The sequence below is a fragment of the Tachypleus tridentatus genome, chromosome 2 (genome assembly GCF_004210375.1).
Source record: "Tachypleus tridentatus isolate NWPU-2018 chromosome 2, ASM421037v1, whole genome shotgun sequence".
NCBI lineage: Eukaryota > Metazoa > Arthropoda > Merostomata > Xiphosura > Limulidae > Tachypleus > Tachypleus tridentatus.
This window is the reverse complement of record NC_134826.1, coordinates 119,813,966-119,830,280: the sequence shown is the minus strand read 5'-3', so window position 1 is coordinate 119,830,280 and position 16,315 is coordinate 119,813,966. Positions and strand designations below refer to the sequence as shown.

Here is a 16,315-nt window from a genome sequence, read left to right as displayed (position 1 = left end):
ACTTTAATTTTGCGCGTTTTCGAGTAAGGTTTCGCGTTGCTAGATAATGATAATATAGAAGGTTGTTTAACAATATCTTACAAAGTTGAAACTTATTTTATCAAATTCTACACCTTATTTTATTGTTTCCAGCATCATTACTGAAAATTTTGTTGGTGACCTACAGGTAGCGCAGCAGAGCTGACGATGCACAAAGGAACTGTACGAGACTTGTGTTTCATGGAAGACCTCAGCAATCGTTCCAGCTTGCTCATCAGTGGTGGAGCCACGGACAATAAGATTTTTATCACGGATTGTGAGACAGGAATGACGTTTCACACCTTTACTGGACATTCTGGTGTGTTTTGGGGTTTTTTGGTTTTTTTTTCGGATAACCATAAGTGTAACAGGATGTAGTAACTCAACCAGTGATGACAAGTAATTCAAATGTTGTTTTATTTCTTTCTATTAGTTGAAACATACAAGAACTGGCACATATTTGAAAGTTATTTATTTCTCCACATATCACTAAGACGTTGTACTGCTTTTGTGCGCTACGCTAGCGTTGTTGTTTAAAGCATTGTTTGAACTAACAAACTTCAATACATATTATCAGGCTTATCAAAATATTTCAAATGTGGCACAAGTGACAGTTATACAGTTATGGTAACAGCAAGATTTGGTTTGAAATTTCTTGCAAAAAACTACACGAAGACTATCTTCGCTAGCCGTCCCTAATTAAGCAGTATAAGACAAGCGGGAAGGCAGCTAGTCATCAACACCAACCGCCAACTCTTGGGCTACTTTTTTACTAACGAACACTAGGATTGACCGTCACATTATAATACCCCCACGGCCGAAAGGGCAAGCATGTTTGATGTGACGGGGATTCGAACCTGTGACCCTCAGGTTACTAGTCGAGTGCCTTAACCACCTGGCCATACTGGACCAGCTAACAGCAAGGAAGAATCCGAGTCAATATTGCTGTGTTGATACTCCTGGAATATGGTGCACTTTTGTAAAACTGTTTAATGTGGTGGCACACTTCTTATTTCCATGTGGAACAGCACTAAATCTCTTGGATTTACAATGTTTAATTCAGGGGTTCGATTCCCCTTGGTGAACACAGCAGATAGCCCGATGTGACTTTGCTATAAAAAACACGTACACTTCTTTTATTACATTTAATTATAAATCAGGATGTCTGATTATATGAGAATTAAGATATGGATTATTTCTTTGTTTTGTTATGCACAAAGGTACACAAAGGACTATCTGTGCTCTGCTCACCGTGGGTATTGAAACCCAGTTTCTAGCCAGGTAATTCTGCAGGCATATCGCTGTGCCACTGGAAGGGGGGGTATTAAGATATGGTATGTTTTTGTTTTTTATAACTGAAATTCTCAGACCTCAGCCAACGTACCCATAAAAAATCAAGTACACCCCAGCCAGCTATAAAGTACTTGTATGTTTAAAGGGATGTTACAGGCTTTTTAGTTGTAAAATATTAATAATTTGCTCGGTAATTATAGATGTCCGGGTACTGGACATCAGTTGAGGATTTAAGTGCTGTCGTTGGCGTAAACAGTATATTTAGGGAAAGAAACTATAACCAATCAGTGTCTCGGTATACATTTCTCTGTGCACATTAACCAGAAGATTTAAATCATCAGATCGCAAGACATTAGAAGACGAATTTTCTAATTTTCGTATAAGACGAATGTAAGCACTTGACCTCTAGATGACAGAGTAAACAGATAAATAATTAAGTTTGACGTAAGTACAAGACCACTATAATGCTATCTCAATGAGTCGTTCATTTCACACTCAAAAGACAAACAAGTTCATTTAATTCATGCAGTAACGTATGTGTTGTGTTTCTAACTTGTCGTTAACTATTCTAAGTTGTTTCTTAACATGAACATTATTAAAGGCTATTATTTGTTATTGTTTTCTAAAACACTGTATGAATGTTTAAAGGTACAATCCTATCTCTTTATACGTGGGGAGGTGCCATGTTTGTCAGTGGATCTCATGATAAGACAATCCGTCTATGGGACTTACGATCCAGAGGCTGCGTTAACGTTATATCCGCTCCATCCGCTTCCGGTTCTGGGCCAGGTAAATTCTTTTAGACGTTGTATAAAAACTAGTGAGATGACCCTTACGTTTGCTTATTTCAAACTTTAAAGGCTTAGTTCTCGTTACTTTTGTTATTTTAAGAACCGAAAATCGTAATTTTTGTCTATGTAAATCAGCTGAACAACATTTAGATTTTATTTATTCCTGTTATCATTATTGTGAAAGACACGTGACAAAGCGTTTCCACTATAATTTGTTTTATTGTAATGTTGGTGCTAAAAAGGGGACGGCCTTGTTAATTGGAATTATTTATTGAGTTATTTAAAGCAGTATATTCAGACGGATAAGTGTCAAACCTCAGTAAGGAGCGTTACACTTAGCTCCTTTAGGCCTAAATTTGTAACCTATGCAAATACATTACATATCTTTTAGCATCTTTTAGTTTTTTACTGTAAACAGCTTACTCTATAATGGTATTTACTAGTTTTTATCTGTAACTAAGTTGACTACAGGATTACATATTCTAATTTATATATATTTTTAATACATAAACCGCCATTTTCCAGAAAGGCCCTAAAACTGGTTTTATTGTAGTCCCTAAACATAGCTACTTGTGTAAGCCTAAAAACCTGACTTATTATGTTTCTATTTAGTATTTATTCAAAATATGTCTGCTGCTGTCCCTAATTTTAAATGACTTATAAGAGGAGAGGCAGTCAGTCAACGTTACCCTACAGCCAGCCATCTATGTTAAGAGGTTGACTGCTATCCTTATAATACACCAACTGAAAATGTATATCTGATTTATTTGCACTCATGCATTTTCACGTATAGTTTAACAGATGATTACATTGTGAACAATATTTACCATATGTTTAGTAAACTGTTATATGAGTTCAGTAATGATCCAAAAACCAATTGTAGTTTCTCGTTTGTTTTTACTTCAACAGCAGACGACAGCACGAAGAAGTCTTTTATATCTTTAAAATAACTTTCCATATCAGGAACTGCCCTCTACAGCTAGATACGTAAACCTGACTGTCATAGTTTCTCTATCACCAGTGTATATGCCGCTTTTCAGCTATCCAGAGCGTCTCAAAGTCTAAAATCGGCAAATAACTAAAACAAAAACCAAGATTTCTTATTTTCGTTCAACATTATCTTTCTTCAAAAGGCCTAACATCAGCCGGATAAAGCGTTATATCAACTTCCAACCTCATCTTCTTTGGGTTTTTGTTGTTGTTTTTCCCAAGTTCAGTAGCCAGTCCTATATAGTTTCATTTAGCAATAGTTTTCTTCCATAATACTTGTTATATTTTTCTTGCTCTTTTTCAGATATACATGTTTATAAGTCTGTTCTTCATAGAAATTTAAAGCTCAAATTCAGTTTAGTCATTGATTTGTTTTGATACATACGAGTGGCACTGCATAATAAACTTAACAAACTTCGGACTAAGTGACAGACAATACAATTCTACGTTTTACATCTTAAAGCTTATGTGAACATTTTTGGTATCTTTCACCATTAATGTTCCATTCTATTGTGCTTCAGTAATTTAGTTAGAATGGGAAAGTTTGAGTGGTCTCAAAGACGCTCATAGGAAATAACGTGCAATACAATTTCTAATAAAATCTATTTAAAAAATGAAGTAGTTTCGTCGCAAGTCTAATAATATACATTGTTGTGAATTAATAATTTTTCATTATTATGATTGTTTGTCTTTTGTTATATCTTACTTGTTTACTGTTGTAGACCCTGCTTGTTATTCTTGCCACCCAGTGGCACAGCGGAATGTCTGCAGACTTAAACTGCTAGAAACGTGGTGGGCAGAGCACAGATAGCCCTTTGTGTAGCTGTGCTTAATAAATAAATTATTATTGGTTTGTGGTATTTTGAAACTTAATTTTTTCAGACTAATAAGTTGATATTAATGTATTTGTCGAATCTATTATAGTCAAAAGAACTTGATTATTACTATTGAAATTTAATTCAGTTGATATTCATGTATCCCATTCGTAACTGGCCTGTAAAGTTTAATTTAAACAATAACTTTATTTTATAAACTTATCCTTATTTTCATGTTGTCACTAGATGGCAGCAGCTATGTCAACTTTTGCCCACCTATTGGACCCTTTGAGAGAGAGTCACAAATTTTACTACTGACACAGAAATTTCCCTTTAGATGAGAATCAAAGAATAAATCAATGGTAGTTTATTACGTTAAGTCAGTTTATGTTTGCTACACTTACTAATTAATTTATATATTTGTTATTTTGATATTTTATAGCTTATAATATAAGACACATTGTTCTCAAAATTGGATCTTTATTAATGAAATACGTTAAAGTAACAAAAACGTAAAATTTTAGAAGTTTCAAATTTACAGTATATATATATATATACACACATATATACTGGGTAATTTCAGGAAGTCCAGTGGCCGCAGTGTGTGTTGATCCATCAGGACGACTCCTCGTCTCGGGTCATGATGATTCCACGTGTATGTTGTATGATGTCACTGGCGGGAAAATAATTCAGTGTTTTCAGCCTCATACTGCAGAAATTCGAACGATTCGATTCTCCCCAAAAGCCTACTATCTACTCACTGGATCTTACGACCACAAGGTTGCTCTGTCAGATTTACAGGGTAAGAGACAAGTAATTTGTAATCGTTTACAAACCAAACGAGATTTTGATAACAAACTAGTTATACAACCTCCAAATGACGTAGTAAACTCTTGCAATTAAATATGTTGTTTTTTTAATATCGCGCAAAGCTAAACGAGGGCCAACTGCAATAGCCGTCTTTAATTTAGCAGTATATAAGACTAGAGGAAAGGCAGCTAGTTCTCACCTCCCACCGCAATCTCTTGAGCTACTCTTTTACCAACAAATAGTGGGATTGACCGTCACATTTATAATGCACCCACGGCTGAAAGGGCGAACATCTTTGGTACGACGGGGATTCGAATCCGCGATCCTCAAATTACAAGTCAAATGACCTAACTACCTGAGCATGCTGGGCCGCAGTTAAATTTAACCTCTCTTTTAAAATCTATTTTAATGGAAGATGTGACCTTTTCTTACTATTTTTTTTACTATGTCGTCATCTTCATCTTCATCGTGATTTCTTCTTTCTTGATATTTCTTTAGCGTACCAGGTGCTTTAAAATGATGTATACTAAAATAAATAATTATGTGACTGTTTTTGTAAATGCGATCCTCATTTTTTGGAAGAGAATACTTTGGAAAAAGTTTAAATTAAAGTAAATCTTTACAGATAAAACTGTAAACAAGCATATCACTCACGGTTACTAAAACTGTTGCTGAGTTTAGCATTTGAAGGGAGGTTGGTTTCGTAAAATGTAACCGACAGATGTCCCTGGGCCACGCTACTTGGAACTATCGGTCAACAATCTGAACGAAGCCACATATGTTACGTCCTATCCAAATGTTTATGTAGAAGCCAGCTGTGCCTGTCAAGTGTAAAAATTAGTTAGTCTTAAATACAGCTCTGCGAAATGCAAACACTAGTGACAGCACAGACAACAAAAATACACAATCCAGAGTAGTAGCTTCCCTCACTGTGAAAAACCCAATTTCTACTTCTGTGTAGCTGTAAACAGACTGTCTGATAGAAAACTTCTGTCAATTTCACAAGTTTTTCTCAGTTATTACAGAGTAAATAAAACTGTATTTACAAAATAGAAAACATTAGACTCCCAAACAGTCCTCAACAATACATTGACTTGAATACTAAGTAAACAGATTCAAGTTAATAACCCTGGTTTATGTACGTACGTACACTCGTTTATTAGTCTTGGGGTATTTCATAACGCGTAATCCACATGGGGTAACCATTACGAAAAAGGCATCATATTAGAACAAATAATGCAGTCAGTTCCCACAAAATATAATGTATATGTTTGTTTGTTGTTAAGCACAAAAGTACACAAATGAGCTATTTATGCTCTGTCCATCACGGATATCGAAACCCAATTTCTGGAATTTGAAGTGGGGGGGGCGAATACAATGTAATCAACCCGAACATTAAGCTGGGGAGTAGAAGGTAATTACTGAGAGGTTTCATGTGAATTGATTTATAGGTCCCTTCATTCTATTTTATATTCTTTGCTTTCTAACACATTACCAACATTCTTCTGGTTTATTTGTTGTATAAACGACTTTAATACTGTTTGCTGCATTAATATACATCCTCGATGATTCAGCAGTAAGTTTAAGGTATTATAACACTCGTTAGTATTCACGGTTCGATCCTTGAAGTAGACGCAGCGCAGATTGTACAGCTTTACAAAAAACGTACAATATTTATGTATGTATCTGTAAACACAAGCTCTCCATTGGGTAAAACCAATTAGTAAAAAGGTTACACTACAGTTTCACTGTAGCTTCTAAGACGATAAAAGTCATACCAATACTGAATATAGCTAATTATAAATATATACTGTTCTTACGTATAAATATTATAACGTATTATTTCGCCATTTAGGTGTTCTCGCTGTTTACGATGTTTCGAACATAAATCTATTAAAACCTCAATAGGCTCGGCAAGCTTAAGAGACTTAGGCTAGTCCTATGTTCATATGTTTAGCTAACAGTGCAAAATACAGTACTGGCCAAAATGTTTGCACACTGTTTTATACTGATGTTCTTGTCTAAATACATGGAGTAATTAATGAGTAAATGCTGGAGTAATAATAGGGAAAAGCAGCGTATCATCAGACATCAGACAAAAATGTACGAATTCTTATTCTGGTCTATCAGTTGTTTTGAGCATTTGTTGTTCAAAACACACAAACACAGTTATTTTGTTTAGAAGGGTGTGTTTTTGGTATAATCTTTATCGAAACAGACCATCACTTTATTCAGACAGTTTATCTGTACTTAGTCATGTCTCGTCACTTACCAGAAGTGAAAGGACGTCAAATTTTTCGACCGTCTATAAATGGCATGAAGTAAAGAGACATTGCCAGAACACTAGAGTACCCCCACTGTTCTGTAGTATGAAGTAAAGAGACATTGTCAGAACACTAGAGTACCCCACTGTTCTGTAGTATGAAGTAAAGAGACATTGTCAGAACTCTAGAGTACCCCACTGTTCTGTAGTATGAAGTAAAGAGACATTGTCAGAACACTAGAGTACCCCCACTGTTCTGTAGTATGAAGTAAAGAGACATTGTCAGAACACTAGAGTACCCCCACTGTTCTGTAGTATGAAGTAAAGAGACATTGTCAGAACACTAGAGAACCCCCACTGTTCTGTAGTATGAAGTAAACAGACATTGTCAGAACACTAGAGTACCCCCACTGTTCTGTATCCAGAATCCTGAATGTCATCAGACTACAGTAAACTCATTCCAGAAAAGTCTACTGGTACACACCGAAAAAATACAGCCCATTATGACCGGATTTTGACCAGGTTAACTAGTCATGGTCGAAAGAAGTCTTATAACACAGTACAACAAGAATGACAGGGTATCCAGAAGAACAATGAATAGAAAGTTGATCAAACAAGGTTATTTTGCAAGAAGGGCTATCTACAAACCGATATTAACTAGAATACATCGCTGTCACCATGTTAGTTGGGCAAGACAACATTCCAGCTTACAGTTAAGACAATGGTGATATGTAATCTTTTCATATGAGTCGCGTTTCTAGCTTGTTAGTGCTAATGGTACGTTTTAATTTCGTCATTTGCGGACGAACAGGTAAGGAAATATTGTCTCTCCCATAGAAATCGCGTGAGGGATGGTGCAGTATATGTTTGAGCAGCTATTCATCATGGTGGAAAACTGCTCTTCATATTCTCCAATGAAACGTCAATGGCGCTGCCTACAGGCATCATATGGAAACGGTATTTCTGGCATGTGCTTGAGCAAGGTATGACAATAAGTTTTGCAGGTTGGCAATGCAACTGCCCACAGTACATGTATTGTACACTATTATCTCGACCAGGAGAACGTTACAAAATTGCCATAGCCAGCAAAGTTTCCAGATTATAATTCCATTGAGAACTGTTTGGGAGAACTGAGCTGGAGCATTGCTAAATAAGACCCTAAATGTAATCCTACAGAGTCAAAAGTACGTGCTCTTCAGCTATTTTAAAAACTCAAAATACAGTTAAAAGTGTGAGTTTTCTGACTGCCTGAGATTTGTGAAGGTATATTGTTAGAAACATAAATGTGTGAGTGTTTTAGTTAACTACGGTTTGTGAAGATATATTGTTAAGAAAACACAATATCGTAATCATTCTGGTTCAACGCTCTTTTGTAGAGATGTACTGTTCAAAACATTAAAGTGTGAGTGTTCTAGTTGCCTACGGTTTGTGAAGATATATTGTTCAAAAAATGCAAAAGCTTAATTATTCTGGTTTTACGCTGTTTGTAGACATGTATTGTTAAAAATACAAAAGTGTGAGCATTCTGGTTGCCTGCTGTTTGTGAGGAAGAAGGCATAACTGTATAACGTAATATTACTCTCATGTTTGCTCACAAAGATTACCACTTTTCAACTCCCACAAAATCTTAAATTATTCGAGTACTGTATTGTTTTTTCTCATTTGCTTTCAAGCAAGAATTTTATGAATAATCCACTGACAGTGTGGATTTGTTGTGCTCAAAACACTCAATGAATTTTATTAGATCCACAGTTACTTGAGAGGATAACAATTTTGAATTATGTATAACTTTTCTCACAATTTTATGTGACAACGTGATCAGAATAAGGTCTTCCTTTGTTATTCTCTAATTGATTTTTTTCCTGTGAGTTTTTACTAAAGTAATTGCGTCAAATTTAGAGTTTGGGAAACTGTTGCAAAGGTTTGGAACCACTCAGTATATGGTTTGGATTTGTTTTGAATTTCGCGTAAAGCTACACTATGGCTATCTGAGCTAGCCGTCTCTAATTTAGCAGTGTAAGACTAGAGGAAAGGCAGCTAGCCATCACCAACTACCGCCAACTCTTGAGCTACTCTTTTACCAATGAATAGTGAGATTGACTGTTACACGAAATCCAGTATATGTATTCCTTAAATTGTGTCTGTGTGTATATACACAGCTGGCAAAAATCTTAAGGCCAATGAACATAAAGAACAAATGTGAATTTTGCATTGTTACACTCAACCACTTATTTGAGTAAAGCTTCGAAAGATGAAAATAAGAAAAGGAAAAATAAAAATAAAGAACTTTTTTAGCAGGGAACATTTTTAATAGGGAAAATGTGAACACTATGAAATTAGCCTAAATACTAGCTGGTCAAAAGTTTAAGACCATACTGAGACGAAGCGTTAATCGGTAAACACGAAACGAAATTTAATCATTTGTGTTCAAGCATTAGCGTTGTCAACATCTCCCACTGACATATTTTGTGTTACACTGTGTAAAAACATGCCAAAGGCTAAAAAGTTGACAGAAATGCAAAAGCAAAGTCTCTCTCAACGTGCCATTGCTGCTGAGATTGGGCGTAATAAATCTGCTGTTGCAAATTTCTTAAGAGACCATGAAGGATACGGAACGAGAATTTCAAGTGGTCGACCCAAGAAAATTTCGCCGGCGTTGAGCAAGAGGATTTGACGGGTTGTTTGGCAAGACACCAGTCGATCGTCGAACCAGATTAAGGCCCTTACGGACGCAGAATGCAGCTCAAGAACAATGAGACAGGTGGCCAGGTGGCTAAAGTTCTCGACTCATAATTGAGAGTTGCGGGTTCGTATCCAGATCACACCAAACATGCTCGCCCTTTCAGCCGTGGGGGCGTTATAATGTGTCAGTCAATCACACTATTCTTTGGTAAAAGAGTATAACGAGAGTTGGCGGTGTGTGGTGGTGACTAGCTGCCTTCCTTCTAGTCTTATACTGCTAAATTATGGACGGCTAGCGCAGATAGCCCTCGTACAGCTTTGCGCGATATTCAAAACACACCGAACCAAACTTGGAATAATTCAGCTATGAATATATTCAAAAATATATATACTTCACTGGATTTTCTGCAATTTAACAACCTCCCTTAAAATAAAAAGACTTGAGTTATTAAAATTTTACGCCTACATTATAGCAACTGGTAAAAGATGAATAAATTTGGATCTTTGATATGAATGTTTTAAACTGAGCAGCACTTAATGTGACACACAAGGTCAAGAACTCCCCAGGGTTCAGGTATTACCACCAGTTATTTAGAATTAATGACCAGACGAAGAGCAACCTATTACGAAGATTCGGACTCACAAACTCTTCCGAACAAAGAGATTTACTGTCACTTTGTAACACACCCGGAGTAGAAAGTGCAGAGCATGTTCAGAGGTATCACAGTTCGATATTTGCATTTGCACGTGCTAGTCACTAGACCACACACTGCTATTTCCCAGATGCAACAGACAAAAATTTATTATTATTTTGTTGTTGTTGTTGCATCATCTTTTTAAATATATTTAAGTGAATATATGTACAATAGTGTTCGTCAAACTTGGTACGTGTTGTTTGGATTAAAATCATATACCATTGGTGTAAAACAAATATAAATAAAACCGCATAGTCTATATTGTGGTATCAAATACACCATTAATTAAAGTAAGCTGAGATCAACACTTCATTAATCTAAAACCAATCATCGCCACAGACGTTTCCTTATTCAGCACAATAATCACAGTATAAAACTGATATATTCACGATATATAAATTATCTGCGGTTTTAATACTCCAGTAGCGTAGAATAAATATAATTTAAAACAAGAAAACTTTTCATTGGGAATTCTAAAAATATTTTATGGATAAAAACTTACCTTTTTTAAGCCCAGGAAGTTGATCTTGGTTATGAACTTATCACTTGATAGGTTTATAGTACCATGTTTGGAAAATGACGTCAAACTCTGGTCTTAAAATTTCAAATTCACCGAAAAGGGGAAAACACTGAAAACTGTAGTTTGTAGTATAGATTGTACTTTACTTGGAACAACCACCAGCGAGTAGCGAGAAATAATTGGTGAATACACCTTTACATTGTAACCGCCTATCGTTTGTATGACGAATGAGAGCGTTGTACACAAGACGTGGTTAATCGACAGGAAATATAAAAAAAAAAAAGGTTTAGGGTGTATTTAATCACAGTTTATACTGGGAAGCGATTTGACATAGGAAGAAATGTTATAGAACTGGACTAAGTACATTATCTTATACAAACAAAAGGGGGGGAGTCTTAGTTCCTATTTTAAGTTAAACAGAAAGCCTTAACGTATAGTAAGAACTTGTTTTATTGGGTAACTTTTAAAAACAAACAAACCTCACAACAGTCCAATTTAAAACAAGTGGATCTCACTGTTATGCAGAATAGTAAAGATTATGTTTTTGTAACGAAGCAATTCAGACTAGGAGGTCAACAGTACACTTGTATAATGGTATATTAAAAACATACTGCAGATGATTTATTTTCATGTCAGGATAAAATTAACAGATATACAGCGACCTCATTATACGGCACCGGTGAGAGGCGCATTGTGTTTTTTGGGGGGTTTTTTTCCTACTTCAAACTAAGCGAGCTTAAGTTTACATAACTGATAAAAGAACGCTTAGACATTTTCAACTTTTACTGTTGAGAACATTTTCTGGTCATTCCTGAAAAAAAAAAAAAGGGAGGGAGATAGTTTACAAAATTACTGAGGCTAATGAACCAATTTATAATTATAGGCCTATCTCTCGCTACTGGCGCTGTTTGAAGTAGGTCATTATTTGTACTGTGGACTTCTGACGTATTACAAATTAAAGTCACTGTTGTGCATCTAGTGGTTTAAGTTGAAATTTAAAAAAATCCTTTTTGAGATTATTTTACGCTGTTTTACTTTATATCAAAAATTTAGAAGCTACATCTATCTTAAGCGATAACTCCAAAATTTGTTATTAAACAGAGTCAGAGGACATAATGTTTAAATATATATTTATAACCATAAACAGTAGTTTTAATTATAGTTTTAGTTACATTTTTTAAAAACTATGAAATAATGTTGTTGTTTTTTAGATTTAGCTTATATTTTGTAATTATTATAAATGAATCTAATAACTGCTATTTTGATTTTTTTTATAATTTTGCGGTATATTGGCCGTATAAAAGAAGAATAAATTATCGGTAGTTATAATATGATTTATCAGCATTAGTTATTTTATAAGATTTTGTACTTTCTGGGCTGAATAAAGTTTGTTTGTTTTTTAAAGTATTTTATATTCTTCAATATAGGTGACCTATCTCAGCCAATTCCAAATGTCGTAATAGCAGAACATGGAGACAAAGTGCTTCAGGCACGTTGGCATCCTCGTGACTTTTCCATCCTTACTACTAGTGCTGACAAGAGCGTCACCTTGTGGGGATTATCTGCAAATTGAATAATACAGAATTGAGTGCTTAAAAAAACAAAGAGTACTTGAAACAGGCATAGGTGGCATATTTTTATTATGACAGTTGTGAAATAGTTACTGACTAATTCCTCAGATTTCCATTTAGATAACAAATAAATTATCTTTATCACAGTGTATCGAAAACAACGTTTCTTAAAGCTTTTCAATGTTTGTGTGTTAAATGTATGAATATACGCTGTCTGTTCGGGTAAGAATACAGTATAGTATCATACAGAACTAAACCAGATACATAAAATGTTTAATATTATAAAGGTGATGCCACTCATGCATTGAACTTTACCAGTTACTGCTGTGTAAAGCGAACACTAACAAAAAGTAATATACATCACTAAAGATACTAGAGAGTAAAATTATCATACCATTTAAACCTGTATGTTTAGAGTGTAAACAGGATGATTTGCAACTTTCTGGCGAACTTGTATCCTGTTTGTTGTTGTAATATTACTTTTTCATTTACAGGTACAAGATGGCTCTAAAAACATTGTTTTCAAACTTTTTATTTTAAATAAAACTTGATTCGATGTATTTACATTTCACTAGGATCACATCGAAACTCATAGTCTGTATTCAAGACAGGTTAGCCATTGTTTGAATTGGTAAAAATATTACATAATATATTCACTATTCTCTTCGTCATTCATAGTCATCATAACCCAAGATTTAGCAGTGAGTTAGTAATGTTGACTTCCCTCACTTTATCACTTCAAGATCAGAAGCGGCTATCGTAGACAGCTAATGATTAGCTTTGCCTGAAATCTAACAAACAAAAACTCTATGAACATACCAAACAATCCTTACATAAAGCTGTCACAAACACTTTTGCCCTCAATGGCACAACGGTGTATGTATGCGGACTTACAACGCTAGAAACTTGGTTTTGATACCCGTGGTGGGCAAAGCATAAAAAGCCTATTGTGTCACCTTGTGCTTAACTTAAAACAAACATTTTTTTTTGGATATTAATCATTTATTTTCGCAATATCCTGCATACTGAAACACATTTCAACCAAATCACTCAGTTTGTGCTAATGAAAGAAAAGACAAGAAGAACGCTAGCTTACGAAAAAAGTATATATATACTCTTCAAAAAAAGAAACGCCAAAGGCAAAATTTGAGACAAATTGTTAACAAGTTTATTCCGGGTAGGTCTGTATGACATGTGTGAAACATTGCACATTCACTGCTGAACATCCAAAGTCTGCAAAGCCGAAGTTCACGCTCACTAGTTGAAATTTAACGTCACTCAACGTCAATAACGAGTATGCCCCCCGTGAGCATCAATAACTGCTTGGCATCTCCTGCCCATGGAAGCGATGATATGACGAATTATAGCCTGTGGAATGACTGTCCACTTAGCCTGCAAAGCTGCTGCAAGCTGAGATAGAGTCTGCGGTTGAGGTTGTCGCCGTCCCAGACGTCGGTCCAACTCGTCCCAAAGATGTTCGATGGGGTTTAAATCTGGTGATCTGGAGGGCCAGGGAAGAATGTTGATGTTGTGGTGTCTCAAGAAGACAGTGGTGAGTCGGGCTGTGTGAGGACGGGCGTTGTCATGTTGAAAAACGTCGTTGACGTTCACCATGATGGGTTGCACATAGGGCCTAAGAATCTCGTCGACGGTTGCGTACGGTCTGATCGGAAATCCTACGCAGCCCTGGTATGGTTGAGGCAGTAGACGTCGCAGTGGTGGTCCTATCCCAAAGGTGACGTAACCGGATGTAGCGATCTTGTGCGGGCGTGGTCACACGAGGTCTGCCAGATCGTGGACGGTCACTAGTTGATCCATGTTATTGGTGACGATTCCATAGCCTTGTGATGTTGCTTGGGTGGACATTCACAGCTCTGGCAACATCTGATCGAGATTCGCCTGCTTTCATGCGACCAATGGCGTTGTTGCGTTGTGCTTCAGTCAGTCTTGGCGTAACTGTATTGCGTGTCGGTGGCTTAACACTGACCTATGGAAACCGAGAACCCGTCACTTTTATAGGGGATTTTGCACATGTTGCACTTGCAGAACATGCAGATTTCTCAAACAAATTTATTGGACACGCATGCATTTTGGCGAAAAATCCAATGTTTTCCTCCGTTTTCAAAGTGCACAACTTTTATTGTCATTTTGGTCTGACAATCAGTGCCTTAACACGTGTAACATCACATACTCTGAGCTTATAACGTTATTACATATATTTCTCTTTAAAATAAAATAAAATATCCCTTTTGCGTTTCTTTTTTTGAAGATTATGCATTCAGGTTTTATTATACGACTTTGAAACTTCCTGTATCTCGTCTTTCCTGTATAAAAACTTACGGTTTTCTTTAGTGAAATGTTTTTCCCCTCGGATAAGTAATTAGCTTTTAAGATATAATCACTTTGAATATAGGACTATCTCTGTAATCACCCGTATATACATACACAATTTTGGCATTGTCAAGCTACCTTATTGCAAACTTAAAGTGTTGGAAAAGAGAATTTCCAATCCGCCATCTCGTTTTAATAAGTGTTTTCAATGTTTTCTTTGTTTATTGTACTTCATGTTGCAATAATTAACATCTTCTTTGAGCAGTCTTTTAACAATACCTGGACTAGTGTGGAATCAAAATGAACAAAACTAAAAATGAAGACAGCTTTGGTGCATTTAGTGAAAGAAATATTTCTTCTGTTTTTTAAGCCTCTTGGGTATAGCTATTATTATTATTTGTGTTATCAGCCGAGTTTCAACATACAAGATATTGTTTAAACATATTTCAGTACGATGTGATTACCAAATTTGGTTCAAATGCTTAGTTTTATAAAACCTTTCAGATAGTAACCTTGAAAAGTTGCATGTATACGAAGGAATTTATATTACATTTTGCTCGGTGATAAAACCACGACTCACGTGTTATAATAGATTGCTGATAAATTTTAGTCATAAGGAAAATGGTCGTGTTATAATAAGTTCATCTTTATATCGCATTTATTTAAAGACGTCAGATGAAAAATTAAATAGAAGGGAAAAACACATAAGCATAAGTTGTCTAAATTACATTTCGTAGAAATTATTCGGTGGTTTATTGCGTGTGTGTTTTTTTAGCAAAGGCATATCGGGCTATCTGCTGTGTTCACCGAGGGGAGTTGAAACCCCTGGTTTTAGCCTTGTAAATCCGTAGACTTAGCTCTGTATCAGCTGGGTACTTTATTGCTCTTTATCAGGATTATTAGGTTGACGTATGCAATGATTTGTTGTATACTTCTTTACTGATTGGATAGCATAATTATGACTGGAACCAGTAATAAGCTGATTTCCAACGTTTGATGTTGTCATCAACCAACCCCGTGACTCAGCGGTAAACTTGAGAACCTTTTCACTTTTATTTTAGGTTCGATCCCTGCAATAGACGTAGCATAGCTAACTTTCTGTGCAACTGTGTAGCAACACCATTGCGACACGAAATTACACTTAAAAATTAGATGCACATAAATTTTTGTTTTCATTTTCTATCAGTAATTATTTTCATCGAGTTTATTTCGTTTCAAAATAATTTTCTACGCATACGGAAGTAGCCTATTACTTCAGGTTACCAAGGAAACGTCATTCACGTGACAAGAAGATACTAAGATAATAATAAGATATTTTTGTCCTGCCAATTCTGTATAGATAATAAGAACTTTATGTGTACCAAATATTAAAGATATTAATTCTTGAAATATATATATATTTTTAATGGATTCGGTTGTGTTACATAGATTGTATCTGTATCAATAAATAATGTCTTCATGTTGTAAAACTAATTGATTGTAAAAGGCTGGAAATTACTCCTGACAAAACACCGCTTAATAAAACAGTTTTCTAAG

The 16,315-nt window shown here is 35.5% G+C and overlaps 1 protein-coding gene across 3 annotated transcripts in view; it reads left to right on the top strand.

Annotated features, from left to right (window-relative positions):
• LOC143244953 (WD repeat-containing protein 47-like) overlaps positions 1–16,315 on the top strand; it is a 49,050-nt gene extending 32,735 nt beyond the window's left edge. For all 3 annotated transcript variants that reach the window (XM_076490558.1, XM_076490559.1, XM_076490557.1), the window contains exons 4-7: positions 167–337; positions 1,960–2,100; positions 4,491–4,709; positions 12,305–16,315. In XM_076490558.1, the coding sequence (XP_076346673.1) occupies positions 167–337; positions 1,960–2,100; positions 4,491–4,709; positions 12,305–12,450 (677 nt within the window). In that variant the 3' untranslated portion in view covers positions 12,451–16,315. The remainder of the gene's footprint in view (positions 1–166; positions 338–1,959; positions 2,101–4,490; positions 4,710–12,304) is intronic.